The sequence below is a fragment of the Theropithecus gelada genome, chromosome 20 (assembly GCF_003255815.1).
Source record: "Theropithecus gelada isolate Dixy chromosome 20, Tgel_1.0, whole genome shotgun sequence".
Lineage (NCBI taxonomy): Eukaryota > Metazoa > Chordata > Mammalia > Primates > Cercopithecidae > Theropithecus > Theropithecus gelada.
In genome coordinates this window covers 11,688,053-11,713,541 of record NC_037688.1, presented here as the reverse complement: position 1 = coordinate 11,713,541, position 25,489 = coordinate 11,688,053, and the positions used below count along the sequence as shown (strand labels likewise).

Sequence of the window (25,489 nt, the reverse complement as noted above, 5' to 3'; positions counted from 1 at the left end):
TTCCAGGACAATACAATCAGCTTGATTATAGTTTTAAGCAGACCTGTCTAGGCTGAAATCAGAAATCAGCTCCCAACTCTGAGATCAGAGTACCCTTTTTGTATTTTTAGCAGAAGACAACGTTACATGCCAGTGATTGCATATTCATAATGCACCCCTTCCTGTGTACCACACAAACGCCCGTCAGAAGGATCCAGAGTGTTTGCGATGATATTCAGCTTTGGTGCACAGTGGTGGGGACATATGGTTAGTCCTCACAAAGGAGCAGAGAAACACCATGTTTCTGAGATGGTAAATGGCTTTCCCAAAGTCAGTTTAAAGGAACAGGAACCTGAAATCCTAAACAGTGTGCTCTGGAAAAACTCGAACCTGTTTAAACCCAGATTTGCCGGGTAGCGTTCACTCTTAGGTTTCCCTGTCTATTTCTATCATAATTTTAATGACAATGAATTTCAGGCGTTTGGTGGTCATGGTGGTTATTTTAAACAGAATGAGAAAAAGATTGAACTTATGAAGTGTTAGAGCAATGTGAACTTATTTCAAAAGTAGAATAGTCTATCACTAGAAGCAAAGAATTTAGAGCAAGAATGCATGGTGAAAATACTCCCATATCAGCGTTCTTCTCTAAACTAGACCGGCCAGTTTTTCAGAATTTTACTCAGGAGTGTAGAAAATAAAGGACTTAAATCCAGTCAGCCGTTTTTGATCATGAACCTGAAATGTTGAAGAACGTTTCAAAACTAAAGGAAGAATGTTTCAAAACTAAAGGAAACATCTCTGCTAAAACTGGGGGTTACACTCTTTAAGCCAAGCACTTCCTTATCAAAGATACGGCAGGATTCTTTTTAAAATTAGCTTCCAGTTATACCCCCAACACATCTGACTTTAAAAATATGATTAGCTTCTAGCTTTGATTTTCATTTTATTCGGGAAATGTCCTCTCTCTAGAGGTGGGGAAGGAGAGAAAGACTAAGAGTCAGAGGTGGGGAACTGAAAGGGGATTTGAAAGAAAAATCACCTGGGCCCTACATTTGGGGTCAACCTTGGTGTTTATTTTCTCGATGCCACCTCACACAGCATTTTAATAGGGCAGGAAGGAGGGGACTGCCAGTGCATGCTGCCTTTTGTTTATTCTCCTTTTATTTATAAACACACAGGGCTCTAATCTCAGCAAAGACCCCAAAGTGCCCCATGCATTTAAATATTTGTGGGAAAATTTTTTCTTTCTCATATTTGGTCATCCTACACCAAAACTGTGGCAATTCCCTGACTGAGGAATCTACAAATTCCCTGCCTCTGGATCTACAATAATAATGCGGCTATCTGAGATGAGAATGAGGAACGTACTTGGAGAATCTTCGCCACTATAGCTAGTCTCAGGTTGAATGCTATGAATTGGTCTCTTCAGAATGGCTGTTGTTCCTCACTTTCTACAAAGGGTGTCCATTAAGTTTCACAGTGTGTTGAGAACAAGTTTGTAAAAGACAAGTGAGGGCTTGCCACGATTTTGTAACCAATTATTTCATTTGTATTTTATAAATGGGTCATAAATGTCATTGACTAATTGCCACCCTTCTCTCTCCCCAACCTCCAGCCCCTGCCTACACATACTGGAACAAACAGGTAACCTTGTACCACTCTTGCCAGAGGCCAGGAATTAATGGCAGGTTTTAAACTAAACTTCACCTATTTGGAAGGACATCAATAGTAGCTGAGGACACAATGTAATTTCTCTACTCACCACCACTCCTCTCTGCCCTGAAAAACAAACACATTTCCATCATTTTACTCCGTATCCCGAAACCTCAAATGCCAAGAGAAAAAGTGACAGCTAAACAATCCAAAAGACAACAAAAGAATCAATATTAAAATAACTAAAATAATCCTATCCTGGTATCACTGACTTAGTCGAGGACTTTTCTGGTCTATCTGATCATTATTAAACCAGTCATTACTCAGAATTTCTGTTTGACTGCAGTAGGGACACCATCTTCAGTGGATGCTTAGGGGCTCTGGGAAAGGCAGTGTGAATACTGTCCTGCCTCACAATGTACTTTAAAGAGTAACACATTCTGGCTGGGCACAGTAGCTCATGCCTGTAATCCCAGTACTTTGGGAGGCTGAGGCAGGAGGATGGCTTGAGCCCAGGAGTTTGAGACCAGGCTAGGCAACACGGCAAGACCCTGTCTCTACAAAAAAATACAAAGTAAAGTAGTCAGGCATCGTGGTGGGTGCTGTAGACCCTGCTACTCGGGGGGCTGAGGTGGGAGGATCACTTGAGCTGGGGAGGTCGAGGCTACAGTGAGCCGTCATGGCATCATTGCATTCCAGCCTGGGTGAGAGCGTGAGTCTCAAAAAGAAAAAAAAAAAAAAGACACATTCCAAGGGAGGGATAGAGGAGGGAAAGTAATTACTTTGTGATGGTTAAAAGTCAGTAAGAAAAGCAAGGTGAGGGCGGTTACGCCCTGTAAACTTTTCTGCAACTCGACTCCCTTAAAAGTTGGCCTTAACGAAGGATCTATGTCACTAAAAAGAAATGATATAAATGAGACAAGCTGCCCTCAATTGCAGAGTCACTCTGTGTTCTTCACAATAGGGTTTTAAGCCACAGAACAGCCATTGTTTAGAATGCACCAGGCTCCAAACACCTCCCTTAGAGAATGAGAAGGTACGGCCACTACTGCCGCTGGCTCTAACTTTTGCAGTTTTTGAAAGCTGAAGTTACAACCTAGTGGCTGAGAGGCCAAAGTTAGCCCTCAAATACATTTTCAAACAGTGTTTTAAATTAGATGCTAAAATTTTTATTAAAATACCTTTCATACAAACATCTGGATTTCTGGCTTCTTTTGGGAAAAAAACAAAAAACAAAAAACCTGAGCCATACGCAACAGTAGGTCCATATTGTCTCACGGCAGCAGTTGGCTGGGAGCAGAGTGCTGGCTGCCCTCTTAGACCGGGGGTGTGCTTTCTAGTTCTTTCTTGTCCCCACAACTCCCAAATGTATTATACCAACCCTGCTTCACTTGTTGACATTATCTGCTGGCTTCTGCAGAGATCTGAGCTTACCATATCTGGTGTGTGTGTGTGTGTGTGTGTGTGCGCGCGTGTGTGTGTGTGTGAGAGAGAGAGAGAATTTAAATTAATTGTTCAGCAAATAATTATCTTCCCTACTTGAAGGCAGAGAGAAAAGGGTTTCTGAAACTCTAAGTCCTGTTTAGCAATTCCAACAGTCACCCAAATTCCACTCCACCGAGAAAGTCAGTGTTTAAGTTTCATAACAATGTATGCCACACATCTTTATGCTTGCCTGAAGACATCCTGGGCCCCAATTCTCTCAAACTGGCTGACCAGCAGGTCAGCGTCTCCTCTAAAAATTATCCAATACCCTACGGGTCTGTTGCATGTTTTAAAGCCAAACTATAAAAATGAACTCTACTATTCTCTAAAGAATAAATACATTCTATGCTTATTTATTCCTCCAAAATTAAGTTTGTTAAAAAAAGTTGAGCATCAGACATGCATTTTCAGCTTGACTCTTTTACTGTTAGGATGGAGAAAAACCATCATTCTTCATGATATATTTTTTATAATGAGGACCACAAAAAGCACAGAGAGAAATCTCAGGATCTTTGGAAATAAAAATGAATGTACATATTTTCCACTAGCTAGCAGTAATTACTTTACCATGTGAGGCTCGGGGTAGGTAGTGATGTGTAATACCTTTAAACTTGGAGCCATCCCAAAAAACACAAACGAAAAAAACCTGACCTCTGACCCTGTTTTGAAGCATCACTACCCGCTTGGGTAGTGTTTGCATGTTGAAATATTTATTTCCTTCATAAAAAAATCTATCTGAATATCCAATCTCTCAGCAGTCAAGAGTCTTATTTTCATGTTAGCAGAAGCCCTTAAGTAATTTGGGGCTATGATCTTAACACTACCAGCTTTACCCACTTAAAACTTTGCCAGCTTCGAGCTGCATATTTTTCTCACCAGCTCCTCATTTGCAAAAGGCATCATAGGGATTCAGGTGAAAAGTGATGAAGTTTCGACAGCTGCAGAGCCCAGTGAGGAAACGAAGTTTCTTGGGCACAGCTTCCAAGAGGGCAATATTACTGAGCACTCTGTCACTTGAAGCCATCAATTTGTACCAGTGAGTACCATGAACAAGTTCATGCAAGCAGGTATTATAATAGGAACTTCTGGATCTGGCGTGAGAATGAAACCTCTCTGAACCCTAAAGTTAAGGTGTTTCGCTGAAACCCCTCAGATGATAACATTAGACACATGAATATCACCAAGGTTTTCATTGGTTCATTGGTTATGTGAACAAAAGGCCTAATCAAGATTACTTCATATTTAACTTACACCATGAAAAAAGAAAATCTAAGTCTCACATAAAGTGCTCCAGGACATCAGAGTCACAAACGTGGGCAGACAAAAGAAAAGAGGTGTATTGGAGGTGTACCGTGTCCTCTCATAAGGGTGCAATCCTTCACCTTCATCCACAATAAGGTTGAGAAGAACTTAAAACACCTCCTTCTTAATGCTTTCTAATAACAGAGTGTGGTAAGGTGAGGACTGAATTTTTCTCTAAGGCCTAGGATGGAGATACTGAAATGAAGCTCAGAATGGCTTTTTTTTTTCCTTCTTCTTTTTTTTTTTTTTTTTTAACAGAATCTCACTCTGTCGCCCAGGCTGGAGTGCAGTGGCACGATCTTGGCTCACCACAAACTTCACTTCCTGCATTAAAATGATTCTACCGCCTCAGCCTCCTGAGTAGCTAGAATTACAGGCGTCCACCACCATGCCCAGCTAATTTTTCTTTTTTTTTAAAACAGAGTTTCACTCTTGTTGTCCAGGCTAGAGTGCAGTGGCGCGATCTTGGCTTACTGCAACTTCTGCCTCCCAGGTTCAAGTGATTCTTCTGCCTCAGCCTCGCAACTAGCTGGGATTACAGGTGCCTGCCACTATGCCCAGCTGATTTTTTGTATTTTTAGTAGAGACAGGGTTTCATCATGTTGGCCAGGCAGGTCTCAAACTCCTGACCTCAGGTGGTCTGCCCGCCTCGGCCTCCCAAAGTACTGGGATTACAGGTGCGAGCCACTGCACCTGGCCCTAATTTTTGTATGTTTAGTAGAGATGGGGTTTCACCATGTTGGCCAGGCTAGTCTCAAACTCCAGACTCCTGATTCGCCCGTCTTGGTCTCCCAAAGCGTTGGGATTACAGGCGTGAGCCACCATGCCAGGCCTCAGGATGGCTCTTAAGCAGGAAAGCTTCAGGTTTTCCTTCATGTTTACTGACATTACTTGGAGGGTAAATGGCTTTGCTTTTTTGTTGCAATGATTTGGGGAACACCAGGGAATATGGGCCTTTGCCTTTGGATGCCATTAGAACTCTGCCCCCATTTTTTTAAGAGATGGGGTCTTGCTCTGTTGCTTAGGCTGGAATGCAGTGGCACAATCATGGCTTATTGCAGCTTCAACCTCCTGGGTTCACGCAATCCTCCCGCCTCAGTCTTCTGGTTAGCTGGGCCTACAGGCACACACCACAACACCCAGCTAATTTTTAAATTCGTTGTATGGACAGAGCATTGCTATGCTGCCCAGGCTGCTCTCAAAACTTTTGGCCTCAAGTGATCCTCCTGCCTCAGCCTCCCAAAATGCTGGATTACAGGTGTGAGCCAAGGTGCCCAGCCAAAAATTTCTCTCCAAGTTTAATAATGGCTTGTTGGGTCAAAAATACTGTGGAGAACCCATGTTATCTCTTTGAGGAAAACTGGCTACACTCTGTTTATACTGGCGTATAATATGAATCTGTTGGAATTTAGAATTTTGCAATTCCAAACTGTATCAGCAAGTGGTTCTTGCGCCTAATCCTGTCTCAGCTATGGTTGCTTTGGGAAAGAAAAACAATGCTGCTATTAAAAAAACAAGCCTGTTGTATTTTGAGCTATTTAAATACAGAAGCTTCTTTACTTAGGAACTTTAGATTTACTGATAAGAACAAACCAAAATACTGGAGCAAAAGCCTGTCCCTAACAGATTGTACTCCCAGCAGCTGCTTAATGCCACCGTGGATTTACAAACAAGAGGTGTTACATACAGCTTTTTGGATCCTAACCTGGTTGGAAGGAGAGGCACTTCTGTAAGTTGTTCAGGCAGTTGAGTAGGGCCTCAGTCACCTTTTTCAGCACCTCTGGGCAAATTAGAAAAAGGTGCCTCTGACTGGCAAATACAATCTCCCAGGATTGAAGAGGGGCATATGCATTGGATTTCAGCCCTTTTCCCTCCCCACGTGTCAGCCTCCTTAGCTTAGAGTCCACGTGTAGGCTATAACCTCTTTCCCTAGCATTGAACATGAAAAATGCATAAACAGGTCTCTTTCCAGTCATTCTGGTTTCCAGGTAGCAAAAGGCTGTCAAACAATCTCATCAGCAAGCAGAGGTTAGTTACTAATTTCACAATTGTTTGAAAAGGAGCCTGATAGCATCAAGCTAGAAGAGTGTGGGAGAAATCCAGGGATTCTTGTCAGAAACAATTAGAAGACACAATAGAAAAGGGCAAAGTCATGTGGCTTCACCTCATGACTAACCAGTTCTTCTTGACTTAAGGGTGGGACTAGTTCTACCTTCTTATTTTGATTCACGAAGGCCACACATGAAGCTAAGCTAAGCAAGCCTGGTTCTCTTCATGGCAAGAAGAGCCATGAGTATTTTACTGATGAGCATCATAAACTGAGAAGCCAGGTTTTAAGGTCCAGACACCAGATTGAATAAGCCAATGTGCTTTGGCTTAAGGCTGCCTGTGGAAGCAAATCAGCTGCCAGAGACGGGGCAAAGTAACAGCCCTCTGGAAGGGTGCAAGCATCCAAGGAGCTTTGAAAATAACCCTAAGAGTTGGCCAGGAGACTAGCACTTCTTAATTAGAGACTGTAACTTAGGAAGGCAGAGTTAGTGCAAGCAAAGTCATGTGAGATGTACAGCAACTTTTTGGTCTCTTTTTGACCTCCAAATTGGGATTTTTGCCCCCAACGTTAGGTATAATTATAAATTATGGAGCAACACTTTGATAATGAGCTCATAGCCACTGCAGTTGTTAACAATTAACATGTATGCCACAAAAGGAAGGGGAAAATGTAGAGGACAAGAAATTCACACACGCACACACACAGCCATAAACATAAAAAATGCCCAATCACAGTAGTGATAAAGAAATTCTGTTACTTTTCATCCATAAAATTGGAGAAGATGATTTTAAACATGCTGCCAAACTTGAGATGGGAGAGGCATTCCCCATCTCTTGGTGAATCTGTAAATTGGTCCACCTTTCTAGAAATCAAATTGGCAATATTTTATTCAAACACCCATTCCAGACATATTTTTCAAGAACTTGTAATTTGTTAGGAACTTAAAATGTACACTCTCCTTCACCTAGTAATTCCATATCTAGGAATCTCTTCGAGAAAGCATCAAAGATTCTTATAAAAGGATGTCTGTCATGATATTTAAAAGTGAAACCCTAAAGAGATATGACAAAAATAAATGATTGTATAGATTGAGGAAAATCATTTTTCAGTGACGTATGTAATAATATTCTATGAAAAAGAGTATAACAATTTTAACAACAGAAATATTTCTAATCATAGACCAAATGTTAACCATCAGGGTGGCAGGATTATGGGTAATTTTTTGGTTATTTTTTTTTTTTTTTTGAGGCAGAGTCTCGCTCTACCGCCCAGGCTGGAGTGCAGCGGCATGATCTCAGCTTACTGCAACCTCTGTCTCCTGAGTTCAAGCAATTCTCCTGCCACAGCCTCCCGAGTAGCTGGGATTACAGGCAAGCGCCACCACGCCCAGTTAATTTTTGTATTTTTAGTAGAGAAGGGTTTCACCACGTTGGCCAGGCTGAACTCCTGGTCTCAAGTGATCTGCCCACCTTGGCCTCCCAAAGTGCTGAGATTACAGGTGTGAGCCACCGCACCCAGTGATTATGGGTAATTTTTATTTTCTTTTGGTGCTTTTCTACAATTTTCAAATTTTCTACAACGAGCCTTTGTTAATTTTAAAAGTAAGAGAAAGTACTTGGCCACAAAAGAGAATTAGCTAAACGGCAGATGTATTTACAATCTCAAAATCACAAATGAACAAGAAAATAACAAAATAGGAATAATAAAGTTACAATTACACAGTTTAGTCGAGATTTACAAATCCTAAAACGATGTCTGGCTGGCCCTGAAATAATGAAGCGGCATATGTAAACAGAATCAGAAAATCTATTATATTATCCAGTTTAATCTCTTCATTGTATAGCTGTTGAAAACTAAGATTAAATTTTGAAATAGCTTGATGTTTCACACTGCAAATTAGAGACTGAAAGCTTAGGACTCCTGGCTTCCAAAGAATGCTATTTCCTTACTAGGGGGTGCAAATAGGTCTCATTTAAATCGCAAGTGTCAATCAATTGGTACTAGCTATTTGATGTGCTGTGTTAAGAAGGCGATATACAAGTTTAGAAGGAAAATGTGCATCGAGATTAGTGATATTTGCCAAGGGTGACATACATACATACAATGAAACAATACTGTCTTCTCTAACCCCACTGTTTCTCACCATAAAATACTAAACATCTAGCCTGGCCAATACAGTGAGAGCCCTGTCTCTACAAAAATTTTTTTTAAAACTTAGCCAGTCATGGTGGTGCATGCCTGCAGTACTTGCTACCTGGCAGACAGGTAGGAGGATCCTCTGAGCCCAGGAGTTTGAGGCTGCAGTGAGCTATGTTTGCAGCACTGCACTCCAACCTGGACAGCAAAGTGAGATCCTGTCTCTAAATAAATAAATAAGTAAATATCTGTATTTTGGGGAACACTGCATATAAATCAGACAAACTAAAACTATAGTTTTATGCATAAAGAATGAGGAGTAAGAAAAGTTTATTCTTTCCAAATGAAAAGGGACAATTCCAGGTTTCATAAAGGTGTCAAAGAAATATTTACACTCATCATGCTTCAAAGAAATATTTACGCTCTTTCCCCATAAAGAAGATAGGAGGCAAGAGCAAAAAAGTTGGAAGAGTAAACTCATGCCTTTCCTAAGGAAAGCTATCAACAGAAATAAACTTCAAAGATTTGAGGGAAATTGCATGCAAAAGCCTTAATGCTAAAATAATCAAAAGCCAATCAAGCTTTGGATAAGCTTCAAAACAGTAACGTCACAGCAATGTTAGGAATGAATGAGTTCTACCGAGACCTGTTAACTAGGGTCAGAGAGCATCAGAAAATACCGCTATAGAAAAATATCACCTATAGAAAATTATATATAAAATATCACCAAATTAAGTTCCTGTGTATATCACATCAAGATACAGTAAGCTCTATTTCAGGAATGGAAAGATGATTCAACAATATAAGATCTAATAATGTAATATGCCACAATTTAAAAAACAAAGGAGAAAACTCATGTCATCATCTCTGTAGATACCCTTCTCCCCTCAAAACAGTATCTGATTAAATGCAACAACCATTAAAGAGAATTAATGAGAGTAAGAATTATTTTACTGAATAAAGGATATTAATCAGAAATCTCAGTAAATCTCCAGGTTAACTGCAGAACACTTGAAATATCTGAATTAACAACAGGAAAAAAAAAAAAAATCAAAGGATGCCTATTATCCCTACCATTAGTTAACATTATTCAAAAAAAATCAGCTAAGACAGGAAAAAAGACCAACAAAAGTACATTGGAAAGAAAAAGGCAACATCATTTTATTTTAAATTATTTAATTCCTTACTTAGAAATTCCAGAAGAATCAAATGAAAAACTACCAGAACTAATAAAATTTAGTAAGGTAACTATATAAATGTAAATACTCAACAGTTATCAGACATATCTATAATTCCATTACAACAGCAATAAACACAAATATCTAGAAATGAAGGAGAATGTCAAGAAAAATTTTAAAATTCACTTAAGAACACAAAAGATGACATAAATAAATGAAGTAAAACATGTTAATAGATGAGGAGACATTAAAGAAATTATCCAACATACACACCTATAAATTCAATGCATTTATATTAAAATGCCAACAGGATTAAGAATTTTTTATGGCATCTGACTATCAGAACCTAAGATTCATCTGACAAAAAGGCCATGAAAATGGTTAATGAAATTTTCTAAAAAGAAAGTGGAGGAGGGCAGGCCCTATTATCTAAAAACACACAAAGTTTTGGTAATTAGGCAAAAAAACTCTGACACACAAATTTCTGCAAGTTTAGTATATGATAAAAGTGTCTTTTCAAATCAGTGGAGGCAAGAATGGTTTATTCCATAAAAGGTGCCAATTGCCTGTCCATTTGAAAACCTAATAATAAAGTTAATCCCTACTCAACAACCAGTCACAAAGGTAAAGTTCAGGTGGATTAAAGAGGTAAACACTGAAAACAAAACTATGAAAGCATCAGAATACCATTAAAGCGTATTTCTTTAAAAACACAGAGTTTTTAAAGAAAGTTGATCTTAAGAAAGATATAACGCGCAAAAACTATGACGGAAAAGAATAATATATTTGATTAGCATAGCTGAAAGGAATACTACATTAAGACATGTAAGATGAAAGACATGATTAAATTTTTGCAGTGAAAAGCACGACACTGGGGTGGGAGAGTGCTGTTTTGGAGAGGTAGCACAGAGTCCTGATGATGAGCAAAGACTCTGGTGGTAGGCTGCCTGGTTCTGACACTTACTTAATCAATCTATGTCCCGAAGTTGTCATCTGTAGGCTACGGGAAATAATAGTACCTACTCATACGGTTGCTATAATCAGTACATGAATTCATATACATCCAGCACACGTTTGGCATGTAGTAAATACAATATAAATCTTCACTGTTTGGGTAAGCCATATAAAATTGCTCATATGTGACTGTTTGGATCTATAAAAGCAGTAATTTTATATGGTCCACTCTAATATTATTTATATTGTTTTGATTTTTCAAATATAAATTACATGTCTTTTGTTTTGAGGACTGAAGAATGAGGGGATGACGGTTAAGATTCGTAGAGTACAGAGAGGCTGAAGGGAGCCACTCTGTATATGCTAATTGAGTATTTTCAATATCTGTATCTAGAAAGATCTTATCTTTAGGGAAGAAAGCCAATATTTAGAATAAGTTTGCCAAGTAAAACGTGAGATACGCTTTCAAAATCTACTTTGTGCTTCTTTCCACACAAATCCACTGGACCTAATCTTTATACAAAGGACTACATTCTGTGTAATAGTAATAATTTTATTAAATTTGGAAAATAAAAAATATTAAAGATAAAATAATGCAGAAATTAGCATAAAATAAATACTAAAACTTCTTTGGGCAAAGTATTGCATACTACTTTAGAGAAAATAAATAGGTTTAAATTTGTTATGCATATAACAACCTGACAGCCTTTAGGACACAGCTGCAACTGCAACACTAAAAAAAAAAAAAAAAAAAATTACAATATTTAAAACCAAAAAACACGAATCTTTCTATTTACAAAATGTTAGCGTGGCCTTAGTTTTAGTTGTTGAATGCTAATATTATCAAGTTTTCAATGTGCTCTCCATAAAAACTAAAGTACAACATCCTCAGCTGAAGTCAATTTAGAAATAGATATATATATATATATACACACACACACATATAAAAACAAATCTCTAGTATTAAATACACAAACAACTCAAGGAGAGTAGAGATTCCTAGGAAATGTTTCTATAAATAGTTTGACATTATTACACAATCTTCTCTGCATATCTTGTAATGGAAACACTGCTACGGGTGATTGAAGAAATAAGCAACTTTGACATTTCTGGATGTAACTTGAGGAGATTATTTCATCATAAAGGATTGATATAGAATATACTAACCAACAACTCAATATCAAAACTCTCTTTGCAACTCTGAAACAGTGCAGAATGACATTTAAGATAATCCATTTATCACCATCCAATACAGGCTGCTTGTTCACAAAATGTCAGTGACAAGGCTGGAGCATTCCAATTCCTAGGCAGTGAGTGCATGTGACAAAGAATCTTTAATATAGCATCAAGTTCATTTCGTTATATGCTACTGCTGTACCTCGGACTTCAGTTCCCATGGTTTTTGCAATTTATATGAGCAGCTGTACAAATGAAATGCCTTTTCTTTTTGTCACACACAACAGAAACATTCCCCTCTAAGGATAATGAAAGGTTTGCATGATCATTTGCAGGCAAGTCATTTAGTCATGGTGACTCTTGATGTTTTTATTAGTCATCTTTACTAAGTTTAGTGCTTCAATTCTGAACAATAACAATTCTCAAAATGGAAATAATTCTTTATAATAATAAAAAAGGTAATAGTGACTTGCATTTTTATGTTACTTATTCATGTTTCAAAGTGGCTTTGTACAGGGTACTTCATATGCTCTTCATCAGAACCCTGTACTGTTAGTCATGGATTATCAACATCTTACAGGTGAAAAAAACTGAGGTGTAGGCAAGTTTAATCTTTTTGTCTGAGGTCTCACCGCAAGTCGGCATCATTCAATGTTGAAGCTAAAATGATCCTCAGAGTCAAATTAAGAAGCCCAAAGTTCAGAGATCACAAAACTGGTATTTTGTCTGACCAAACAGGGCCCATAAATCTACATATCCTGAGATTTTTTATAAATAGGGGAATTTCTGGCTTTACTTGAAAATGTAGCAACACTGGGCCTATATTCTGAAGAGAAGTCATTGGCTAGAGCTCATCATCGCCCCCTTTAAATGAGGTATATGCTCTGCAGTTTACTACCTAGTCCATTTCACTCATTTTACACTTATTTTACATATGGTAAAGTGGATAGATGTTTAGTATAAGTTCTACAAGTTTTGAAAAATGTATATGCCCACATAATCATCATCCAGTCATGGTATACATTTTCACTCGCCCCAACGTTCCCTCATGCCCCTTTCCATTGGGTCTCCCTCTTCCTTTCTTTTCCCTTCTCATTCATTTTTGATACTTCCCTGTTATCATCTGAATTTGAAACCCCAGACGTGGTCCAAATCTCTTCATATTACACACAGTGAGACTGAGCTCTAGGGAGAGGCAGAGCCAGAGGCAGAATCCAGGTTTCCACACCTCTGGTCTCTAACACTATCCTCAAAACTAGGCCTTTCCAACCTGTTGCACCAGGGTTCACCTAAAATAAAATGCCAAGATATCATTATCACAGGCTTTCAAGAGCCACCCAGGATAGGTGAACAATTAAGTCTGTGACTTCACCCCAAATGAATCAGATTTGGAAGTGGTATTTAAGTAACAAATGGGAATAAGCTTAAACAGAGACTTATCCGGGAGTCTAACTGTGGCCTCGATTTGATCAGGTTGACTCCCAGCAGCGGAGGTGGGACATGGGACGGCTCCATCTCGGCCAAGGGGAGAGCATCTGGGGTCAGCCTCCTGCTGAGTAGACTTGCCACTGTTAAACTCTGAAATGGCGGGAGCCCAGCAGCAAAAATAACCTCTGCTCTCGGTGCCAGGCCACCTGCTTCTCGTCTATGGCTGATGATCTTTGCTTAGGAGGCTAAGTGCCATATGGGATCCTGAACCCCTACTTTTTTGTAATATGTATGAAAACAAGCCAGAATGCATTTTTGTGTGGAGCTGAGTCAATGCCTTACTTTCTCCGTTAACCCCCTTGGTTAAATTCCTACCTGGGGATGAAGTATAAAGAAAAACAGAAATAAGGCCTGTTCCTTTTTTAGAAAAATATATTTTAAGAGGTCACCATATCTCCAGAGCCAAACGCAAGCAGCTCCATAGGGCTTTACAGTGGCCGTCAGACAATGGTACCTCTACTATTCCATTAAGAGAATTTCCCTGTACGCTCCACAAACACTGAAGAGTGAGATTTTTCCTTCCTAAAAGTTTGCACTTTCTTCCTAAGAACATTGCCTGAGAGGGATGGATGTACCTAAAATGTAGAGCTGATTGAAATGTAGGCAGCATGCACAGCCTCTGGGAACCACGTAGCCTTCATCCACCAACATTTGAGTCCGTGGCTGACGGGAAAATGTGATAGCTGAAAGTAACCAATGAAATGAATCTGGTTCAATCCCTACATTTAATTAATGAAGAAGCTGAGAGCCACGGAGGGGAACTAGTTAATAACTACAATTTATTACCAATTTATTGTCTTGTATTTCAATCCTCAAGGCAACTTAATATCTACATGGCATCATTTTAGTTCCATGCCACCATTCTGAGTTGAGGAGAAGCAACTCCATTTTGCAGATGGGGAGACAGATTTCTAGAAATAAAAAACTCATTTTTTAGTTCAGAGAGATGAAGGATGATATTGGACAAGTATTTCCAATATCTTTAGCACAAGTATTGAAAATACTTGTCCAATATCATACTTTCCAATACAAGTACTGGAAATTTCCCATACTCCGAGCCTTAGTTTCCTCACCTAAACGAGGATAATAATATTGTCTAACAGGACTGTTAGGAAGATTCAAGAATACATGAAGAATGCTAAAAGAGCACTTTTTGTGATTGTTAAGCTATTATTAAACAACGGGCAGTGCCAATAATAGGACCCCTGTTTCCATATGACTGGCTCAGTGCCTTTCCATTAGACCATGCAACATGAAACTCAGATTATACATCGTTTGTAGTTAAAACATGCACCAAGCAGAGTGGTGAAAAAGGGAAGGGGGGAGGCAATGAATAAAAACCATCTAAGGCATGGAGATTAGCTGTTACCAAAATATAGCATCAGGTAATCATCATCCAAATTTGTGACTGCATTTCATAGAACAGCGCGGATGGGATTTTATTAGATGGCTTCTGCCAAAAACATATTGGCAGATACAACCCTGAGCTTGTGGTTCACCAGACACACAAGAGCCCCTCTTTAGGAAGGGGATCCTGCTTAGGCCCTGGCCCAACTCCAAGTTAACACACAGTTAAAAGTAGCAGCTGCAGCACTGTTGAGACAGAGGGTCCCCTGGAGGAAGGCCTTGCCAAGGGGGCTGTTCCCAAATTATTTATCAATTGTTATAAAGAGAACTTCAAAAATACACACACATACACAAAGCAAACAAAATCTCCACAAAATTTAACCTTAGAAAATACAGATGTTATAAGAACAAATACAATTGTCCACAGATTAACGGGAAAACCTCAAGAAATGCAAACTCAAACATCAATGAAGTCCAATTTTCACCTACCAATTTAGAAGGAAAAACTTCTAAAATACAATAATGCTTCAAGGATAAATGTATACTTTGCTGACTGCAGTGTAAATTGGCGCAACACTTTTGGAAAGCAATCTGGTAACATGTACCGAAAGCCATAAAAACGTTCATATCTTTTGACTTAGTAATCTTCCTTTTAGATTCTAAGGATCTAATCCAGAAAAAGGAGAAAGTAGTATAAGCAAATATGTAATTGCAGCGTTACTTACAACAATGTTAAATCAAAAGCAACTTAAATGTCCAACAATAAGGACATGATTTTGCATGTTGTAATACATCCCCTAGATGGAATATCCAATAGCCATTATAAATTATATAAAGAAACTGCTTCTAATGATAAGTGAAAAATCCCAGGCTCCTATGATTACAACTATTTTAAAACATGTATATAAAATGTATATGCAGTAAATAAAGACCCAAAGGGAAATATCTAAACATATTAATAGTTGTTTGGGGCTCAGTTTCTTACTATCATTAAGAAAAGTTTCCACATTGTTCATTATTTAGAATAGTCCCACTTATGTTACTGCATTATGTATATAAGTGTATGCAAACTAGCAAGCCATAAAGTACATCCAACTACAGTTGAGTTTTAGCTGCATGTTTTAAAACAGTGAATTATCTGCCAACACTGAAAACTCAAAAAGTGTCACATTTGTGGCTTTCACCGAAAAATCTAGTTTTGCAATCTTGGGCCCACACCTCTCTAAGGTAATAACTATTTGGAGTTGGAAGGAACTGTCCCCTGTAGACAGCATAAGTGCCCACCTGTTTGCCACACCCACCACCATGTCTGTTGTCTGTTGTCTTTTTCTTTTCTTTTTTTTTTTGAAATGGAGTCTCGCTCTGTTGCCCAGGTTGGAGTACAATGGTCAGATCTCGGCTCACTACAACCTCTGCCTCCCAGGCTCAAGCAATTCTCCCTGCCTCAGCCTCCAGAGTAGCTGGGATTACAGGCACCCGCCACCAGGACCGGCTAATTTTTGTATTTTTAGTAGAGATAGGGATTCTCCCTGTTGGCCAAGCTGGTCTCGAACTCCTGACCTCAGGGGATCCACCTGCCTCGGCCTCCCAAAGAGATGGGAATACAGGCTTGAGCTACCACGCCCAGCCCCTGCTGTTTTTCACCCAAGTCGGCTTCCCTCTTGTATGTCACCTGCTCAATTCCTAGTCCGTATGATTAAGGGGGGAAAATGATGATGGAGAACTGTAAATAATTTGAATTCCCCTTAAATGGGAATCATTGCCTATTAAACTTGAGCTTTAGTTTGGTGTGTTAGGTCAGCAGAAAATTATGGTCCAATCTACTACTCTCCTCACCACGCCACAGGCAATTTCAGGGTCTTTCTTATCAACAAAAGAACCATTGGCCACACCTCGCCTCCTCCCGCAGGACGTGTTCCTCAGTCCAGAGTCTGCTGGTGCACTCTTTTCCTCTTTTCTTGAAGTTAGTCTGTGGCAAGGCCCTGGCTAGCCTCCTCCTCCGTGCTTAGCAACTACAGAGGCGAGCACACTTTCAGACTGCAGTTCACAGCCACGTTACCCTAACTGCTTTTCGATATTACAGAGACAAATTATTTTCTGTGTTTCCTGAGACAGAGATGGAGTAGGTTAAGGGCGAGGCTTTCTTCCTCCCTATACATATTCTAGCTATGGTCTGGCAGAACTCTGGCTCTGTTTGCTGTAAGCAGATGTTTGCATTTTTCTTTTCCCAGGGGCAGAAGGTATAGGAACGGAGAGTGTGCAGTAGTAAAGAGGTGACACTGGAGGATATAGGTCCTGTCACATCTATTGCATAAAGATGCAGTGTGGTGAGAATGTCTGGAACTTGCTGTTTGTGAATCGCCACAAAAAAGGCACAAACTACTAATAACAATATATATTATGTTCATTTACTTATACCCATGCAAAAGGCCATAATGTTGGTAAATGAATTAATAGAAAACAAGCCAAAAAAAAAAAAAAAAAAAAAGTAAGCAAGTAATTTTCTAGTCTACACGTCTGATCTAGTGAAGGCTGAGGGACAGCTACTGGACCAAGGACCTTTAGTAAACATCAGGGCTCTGGGCCAAATGTCCTTACCTGTTTCCTAAGGCTTGGGAAACTGTTATTCAGGCAAGAGATTTATTTCAGATAAAGGACAAATGCTGTCCTTTAATTAACAACATCTATCTCTGGGACAAGCACATCAGGTATACGATACAGAAGATTCTTTTAATATGAAGGACAGATGGCAACTTCACTCCTGGGACTTTCAAGGCTGCCCCAGAAAAACACACAATTTTAAAAGGCTTTGAGAATTCTCTAAGGAGAGCCAGTCAGGAGACAAGAATGCTTCACTGCCCCATTTACAAAGTAAACCAGAAAGTGTCTCAGAATCGTTCAGAAACACTTGAAGAATAGTCAGGTACATCTGAGAGAGGAAAATAATAACTTTTGCCCCACCATGTAGTTGTGAATATCGTGAAAGTTTCCTTTCCTCTGAGCCAAACAGTACTAGATGCAAAGGAGTTTGAATGAGCTGTACTGCCTAACGGTTTAGGCTTCATGATCACGTAACAACAGAGCAAAACAAAACTTTCAAATATCCTCCTTATGCTAATATCGAAAACACCCCACGAGGACACTGCCGCCCAGCTGAGCACTGGTTTGCTTGGTAAAAGGGTAGGATGAAGTCCCCAGCTCGAGTGAAATGTCTCTCCTTTTATGGTTCTCATTAATCTGACTCAACACACACATGTGTTGGTACAAGATTCCTACAGCATGTGTTATACCTGCCTAACTGGGTGCTAACATTATAAACCACACATCAACACTTCTTGTCCGAGTGTTAATGTCTATTAATGTCCTGCTGGGGAAAAGGCTCTTAGAGCCAGCCCACGGCCACAATTCAAGACTGCCTGCCACAAGATCCTAGACTTGGCCTGCTGATTTTAGATGAGGTATTTCATTACCAGAATTTCTGGAGGAGGGTGGCTATGATGGGCTCTACTTGGTTTTATGTTGCCGAGATTATCTTCATATATGAAACTTAAAAAGCTGTATGAATCTGAAGGAACTTAGGACTGAGGAATCAACGATGTAGAATTTGGCTAATGATACCCCTGATACCAAATTAGGCCTTTCTGCTTCTGCACTGTGATGTTTTACAACACACTGATATGGCGAGGAAAGGGGCTTGCCAATGTCACAGTGAGCTTCCTTGTCTGTGCATTTTCTATACATCCTATGAAGTCATGCACGTTATCTCAAGCTGGATCTACTAAGTTCCTAAGTGCACATACAATGTGCTTATATATGCATTGTGTATATATGTATATCACTGATAGAGCTGAATCAAGTATATGTGGTGAATTTCTTTTATATACATATGAAGGCTGCATAATATGTGAACACACACATATACATACATATAAATTAAAACAAATTAATTAAATGATAATTTCATAAATTTCATGATGTTTTCTCAAGATTTGCTTGGCAGCACAAAAAGTGCATATTTAAACCACACAACTCCATTCCTGCAAATAATAATAAAAAAAGACGTACACACAAGCACAACCGTCAAAACCGGATTTGCCCTTCTCTAAATTAATCCAATTATTCAAATGTCAGTTATATCTGTCACAGCCTGGCTCCTTGGGCCGAACCAAACTGTTAAAAATTAAAACTGTTTTACTTCGTTTAGTCTTTCTGCCTTTTTAGTGTAAAACCCACAGTCTCGACAAAAAGTTGTGGGATTTGACACTCAGTGCAACACAACCGTATTGCTGTCATCCATGCATAATTCACTTTGGAAATATGCACTTGCTTTAAAATATTACTAAAATATACATGTAACATATGCTAATTTCACTGCGTTGGCTTGTAAGCTCTAGCCACTAGGTTATATGTAAACTTTGCCAAGTGCACACACTGTACATAAAGGGATTATAAATGAAAGGAAATATCTCTGTCCCTAGCTCTCTGTCTCCAGCCTTGGCCAAACTGACAGCCCCAAATCCCAGCACCATCTAACATGCCCTTCCCGTGGAGAAGACAGCCTGTTCTCAGAGTCTTAATTACATCCCAGCTGACTGCCCAGCGTTGCCAAAATCAGGCAACAAACGCTGGCCCTTCACTCACAATATGGTCTGCTAAACAGACTCCTGGTCACACAGAAAGAAACTTTCACAACGTGGAGAAATAAAGGGACAAGCAGGAGATCAAGGGAGAGCACAAACAGTAACCTAGGGGATGGAAGAGAGAGAAACAATTCATCCCCGCAGTGCAAAAAAGGGGAAAAGAAAAAAGAAAAACCTTCTTTTCCCAGAATCCTTAGGCACCACTGCGCCGCAGAATTTTAACAAAGCTATCCTTATTATAATGAAATCAAAGACCGACTCATCCAGCCAAGAACTGCTGCTCCTCAAGATGGGAGGCTGATACTAAGACTCAGTAGATTAACGATTGTTAAGCAGGACTCACCCACTCCACACGGATCGGGCCATTATAATTACAGAAGAACAGCATGCAACATTCTACCATTGCAAATGGTATCATATGTTTTCTTGGCTGGCTTTCGGGGAAGGGTTTAGCTCATTTGACATGGCAGAAGGTCCTGGAGCCATGCGTTCATAGCTACCTGTCTCCCATATCTATCTGCATAAAATTAAGTTTCTTTCTTTTTGTGATTGCATCACTTGCATATGACTGCAAAGATGGTCATTGAACTTCGAGGCTATTCTTGGCTTGGTCCACCTCTAAACAGAATTAGCTATCAAAAAGAAAATTTACTTTAGGGAACTTTGGAAGGCAGTTGTTTTCCAGAGAAACTGAAACCAAGATCAAGAAAAGATCTTGAGAGTGTGCTAATAAAGACCTGCTCTATGAATTAAAATGTTGTAGACTGGGAAAGCAAACTGTGGTTTCAAATGTGGCCTACAAATCAGAAGTTATAAAGGCAGCTGCTTGGAATTATCCTTGTTGATTTTCATATTTGAGATTGTGATTGTGGAGATGCCATTTATTCAACACAATGGGAACATTGCTCCCTGGCATTCTGTCATAATTAAACTGCTTCTCATATGGGCAACTCCACATAGGATGTTCCAAGATTAACACCACTGTGGATTTACTTATTTTAATGATGGTAGAAGATTCTCCAGAACAGGGTAGGGGAAGACAGTTAGTTAAACAGTAAAAATAACAAATACATTATAAACACAATTTGCAAAGCACTTAAATATATATCCGCATTAAGTTTCAAAATTACAGCTGGGCATGGTGGCTCACACCTGTAATCCCAGCACTTTGGGAGGTTGAGGCGGGCAGATCATTTGAGGTCAGGAGTTCGAGATCAGCCTGGCCAACATGGTGAAATGCCATCTCTACTAAAAACACAAAAATTAGCTAGGCGTGGTGGCGCATGCCTGTAATCCCAGCTACTTGGGAGGCTGAGGCAGGAGAATCTCTTGAATCTGGGAGACAGAGATAGCAGTGAGCCGAGATTGTGCCACTGCACTTCAGCCTGGGCGACAAAGCAAGACTCTATCTCAAGAAAAAAAAAAAGTTTCAAGATTACTCTGTAAGGCTGGCATTATTATTCTGATTTTACACAAGATGAAACTGAAGGTCAAGGAAGTTAAATGGCTTTTCCAAGATAACAGGGGTTTTGACACCAAAACTCATACTTTTTCCACTGCCCTGTGTCGTTGCTCTAGAAAACAGAGAGAAAAGAGAGAATGAGGGTAACTAAATATTTCACAGGTACAGCATTAGATAAATCAAGAGAACACAATAACCTTTAGTTATAGTAAGCCGATGGGTGAGGAGGCACTCAGGCAGGGAGCAAGGAAGTTGAGATGTTGAGAATGCAATTTCTGCTGACACCTCTCCTCCATCCCCAGTACAGTTGCCCTTGGGTGGGGAAGGGCGATGACTTTTAAACAGAAAAGCTACCTACCCAAACATGCCACACAGTTAAATGACACTGCTACCCCTAGTGCCACTATTAATTCCCAAAAAGAATTTGATATCACTAATCCCTACTATATGGAGCTAACATGATGGGATGTTTTATAAAAAGGGGGTCATCCCAGCACTTTGGGAGGCCATGGTGGGCGGATCACGAGGTCAGGAGTTCAAGACCAACCTGGCCAATATGATGAAACCCCATCTCTACTAAAAATACAAAAAAACTAGCCGGGCGTGGTGGCGCATGCCTGTAGTCCCAGCTACTTGGGAGGCTGAGGCAGGAGAATCACTTGAACCCAGGAGGCGGAGGTTGCAGTGAGCCGAGATCACATCACTGTACTCCAGCCTGGGCAATAGAGTGAGACTCCATCTAAAAAAAAAAAGCTGGCCGGAGGGGGGGGGGTGGTGGGGTCATCACTACAGTAATGGAGTAACAAGGAAACTATTAAAATTGTTAGGGTAAATGACTCATAAACTGTTTTTGCTGGTTGTTGTATTTAGGTTTTCCTCTTATAAAATGCTTATTGGGGGAAAAAAGCTTCATTATGATATAATCTGTGTTTACCACAATTTAGCTAGAAAATAATAATCTAATGCCTCATATGTAACCATAAAATGAAATCTTCATACTGTTTTATCCTTTGAGCTGATATAAGGCTATAAAGAACTCCATATATGCCTTAACAGTGTTGAGTAATAACCTATTCAATGATTCATTATTTTCTATGAAACTTAAATAATGAAGATTTGGAATACTGTTTCCATTATAGAAGCAGACTACATTCAAATTGCATCTTGAGAATTGATACCAAACATCCTTTGGGGATAAATTCACTGCAATTTGAAGTCTGGGAAGGCAACCAAGATATTTAATGGAAAGAACATGGACACATTTAATATGTGCTTAAACAAGAGATAAAACAAAAAAAAAATTTAAACTCCAGCCAATGAAAATGGTTTCAAGTTCTGCTAAGAGAACATCTCTCACCAGCAATTTACATGAACAATGAATGAAAAAAGAATACAACATTGGTTGTGTTCTGGTTCCCTTAAACATAACCCTTCCTCATGGCCTCAGCTAGGGGTTGGTAAACTATGGCCTGACGGCCAAATCCTGCCACCTGTTTTAGTAAATAAAGTTTTACTGGAACACAGCCACACTTACTCATTTACATATTGTCCAGGGCTGTTTTTGAACTACAACAACAGAGGAGAACAGTTGTGACAGAAACTGTATGGCTCACAAAATCTGAGATATTTACTATCTGGCCTTTTAAAGAAAAAGTTTGCTGATGCCTGACCTGAACAAAGACCTATAATTCACACGGGAAGGACCATGTCAGCTCAACCCACTCTAAGTAATCCACACTTAGGAAAACAGGTTTAAAGTTTAAATTTTAAGAAATACATTGGTAGGCCAGGCACAGTGGCTCACGCCTGTAATCCCAGCACTTTGGGAGGCCAAGGCAGGAGGATGACCTGAGGTCAGGAGTTTGAGACCAGCCTGGTCAACATGGTGAAACCCTGTCTCTATTAAAAATATAAAAATTAGCCAGGCGTGGTGGCAGGTGCCTATAATCCCAAGTAGCTTACTTGGTAGGATGAGGCAGGGGAATCATTTGAACCTGGGAGGCAGAGGTTGCAGTGAGCTGAGATCGTGCTACTGCACTCCAGCCTAGGAGACAGAGCGAGACTCTGTCTCAATAAAACAAAAACAAAAACAAAAACAAAACAAAACATTGGTTTATATCCTGGCTGGGTTTAGTTTTGGCTTTAGTGACCAAAAGCCCAGCACTGGGTTGGCACCATTATCAAGAACAACTACAACGATTTTAAGCAGTCTGCGTATTTCCTGCTGGAAGTTCTGCTTTCTAAGATAAGTGCAATTAATTTCAGAGACACAAAGTTCTGGCCGCTCAAAACTGGTGAAGGGGCTTTAGAAGCAACAGACTCCAGGTTCAACACCTACCTTCCAAAATTTCTTAACAAATGGTAAGTGGGAATCTTAAGCTTTCAGAGGCCCAGTTTCTTCACAGGTAAAGTGAGGGTATTCTACTTCAATGGAACTGAAACGTGACAATGAATGCAAGGTGCCTAAGGCGAGGTCTGATGCTCTCTAAACGTAAGCATATGAAAGAAGAAAGGAATTACTGTATTTCAAGATTTGCAGAAGAAACGTTCTGGAGCAGGAGCCCTTCTTTATGCACCACTCTCACCTTATCCAAATGTTTGCCATCTTTTTTTTTTTTTTTTTTTTTTTTTGAGATGTAGTCTCGCTCTGTTGCTCAGGCTGGAGTGCAGTGGCACAATCTCAGTTCACTGCAAGCTCTGCCTCCCAGGTTCAGGCCATTCTTCTGCCTCAGCCTCCCAAGTAGCTGGGACTACAGGCATCTGCCACCACGCCCGGCTAATTTTTTGTATTTTTAGTAGAGACGGGGTTTCACCATGTTAGCCGGATGGTCTTTATCTCCTGACCTTGTGATCCACCCACCTCAGCCTCCCAAAGTGCTGGGATTACAGGCGTGAGCCACCGGGCCCGGCCCTAATATTTGCCATCTTAAGACTTTTTTTACTTTAGTGAACTGTCTATATACACACAGATGTTTCCATTCTTAGTACAATGAAGAAGGGTCTTTATTTTCCTTTAACTTGGCCTCTTGACAGCCCCAAACTCAGTCATCTTCTCTGCTGCACTCACATTTCAAGAATCTTCCAAATTCTGACCTTTGTTTTATTTATTTATTTTTTGAGATGGAGTTTTGCTTTTATTGCCCAGGCTGGTGTGCAATGGCGCGATCTCAGCTCACTGCAACCTCTGCTCCCAGGTTCAAGCAATCCTCCTGCCTCAGCCTCCCGAGTAGCTGGGATTACAGGTGTCCGCCACCATGCCCAGCTAATTTTTTGTATTTTTAGTACAGATGAGATTTCACCATGTTGGCCAGGCTGGTCTTGAACTCCTGACCTCAGGTGATCCACCCACTTCGGCCTCCCAAAATGCTGGGATTACAGGCGTGAGCCACCATGCCCGGCCCTGACCATTACTTTAAATCAGTTATTCTTCTGTACCTGTGGGGGATTCCTTCCAGGACCCTCCTCAGACACCAAAATCCATAGATGCTTAAGTTCCTTCCATAAAATGGCATAATATTTGCATATAACCTACACACATCCTCCTACGTACTTTAAACCACCTTGAGATTACTCATAATTTGCAATGCAAAGTAAACGCTATGTTAATAGTTGTTATACTGTGTTGTTTAGGAAATGATGACAAGAAAAAATGTCTGTACATGTTCAGTACAGACACAACCATCCATTTCTTTTCCTGAATATTTTTGAACCCCAGTTGGTTGAATCCACAGATGTGAAAACCCACAGATATGGACAGCCAACTCTATACTGTTAAAATAACCAGCTTCCAAACAAGCTCTTATAGTATTAGTTCATTCTGGCACTGCTATAAAGAAATACCTGAAACTGGATAATTTATAAAGAAAAGAGGTTTAATTGGCTCAGTGTTCTGCAGGCTGTACAAGAAGCATGATGCTGGCATCCACTCAGCTGCTGGGGAGGCCTCAGGAAACTTACAATGGTGGAGGGCAAAGGGGAAGCAGGCAAGTCACATGGCCAGATCAGGAGCAAGGGTCAGGGCAGAGGTGGTACACACTTTTTAACGTCCAGATCTCACAAGAACTCACTCACTACACAGTACCAAGGGTGGATGGTGCTCAACCATTCATGAGAACTCTGTCCCCGTGATCCAATCACCTCCCACCAGGCTCCTCCTCCAAACACTGGGGATTACAATTTGACACGAGATTTGGGCAGAGACACAGATCCAAACGATGTCAATCAGCTTGCATGCTGAGGTTTCCCCTATGTTCTCTGTGCTGTCCACACAAACAGGTCAATCTAAGCTCCAACAATAACACAAAATATACAGAAAAAGAAGTCCAGGTAAGATTTGGAGAGAAGAGCTTACCACTCCTGCTTGATAGATACAGAGACAGAAACATGGAGAATTAGTTCTGGGTCTGAAATGCACACACGCAGCTATTATACGGCAACTTTTACTTGTGTTATTATGATATCATTAGGATCCTCAAATACCAAAGACAAGAATGAATGTGCATCTGAAGGACCGCTGGGAGCAAGTTAATGTTTGCCTGTGAATATACTGTTTTAAAATACCTAAAACTTGTATGTTTGGCAATTTCAGAAAATAGAACAAAGATTAGTCTTAGTTTAGTTTTGATGAAAATGCCAGTTT

At 39.9% G+C, this 25,489-nt stretch overlaps 1 protein-coding gene across 11 annotated transcripts in view; it reads right to left on the bottom strand.

Annotated features, from left to right (window-relative positions):
* The window catches only part of FTO (FTO, alpha-ketoglutarate dependent dioxygenase), a 413,322-nt gene that overhangs the window by 121,855 nt on the left and 265,978 nt on the right, over positions 1–25,489 (bottom strand). The window contains exon 9 of one of the 11 annotated variants that reach the window (XM_025369990.1): positions 1,742–1,758. The exons of the other annotated variants lie outside the window; for them this stretch is intronic. Coding sequence (XP_025225775.1) covers positions 1,742–1,758 — 17 coding nt within the window. The remainder of the gene's footprint in view (positions 1–1,741; positions 1,759–25,489) is intronic. 11 annotated transcript variants of the gene reach the window in all.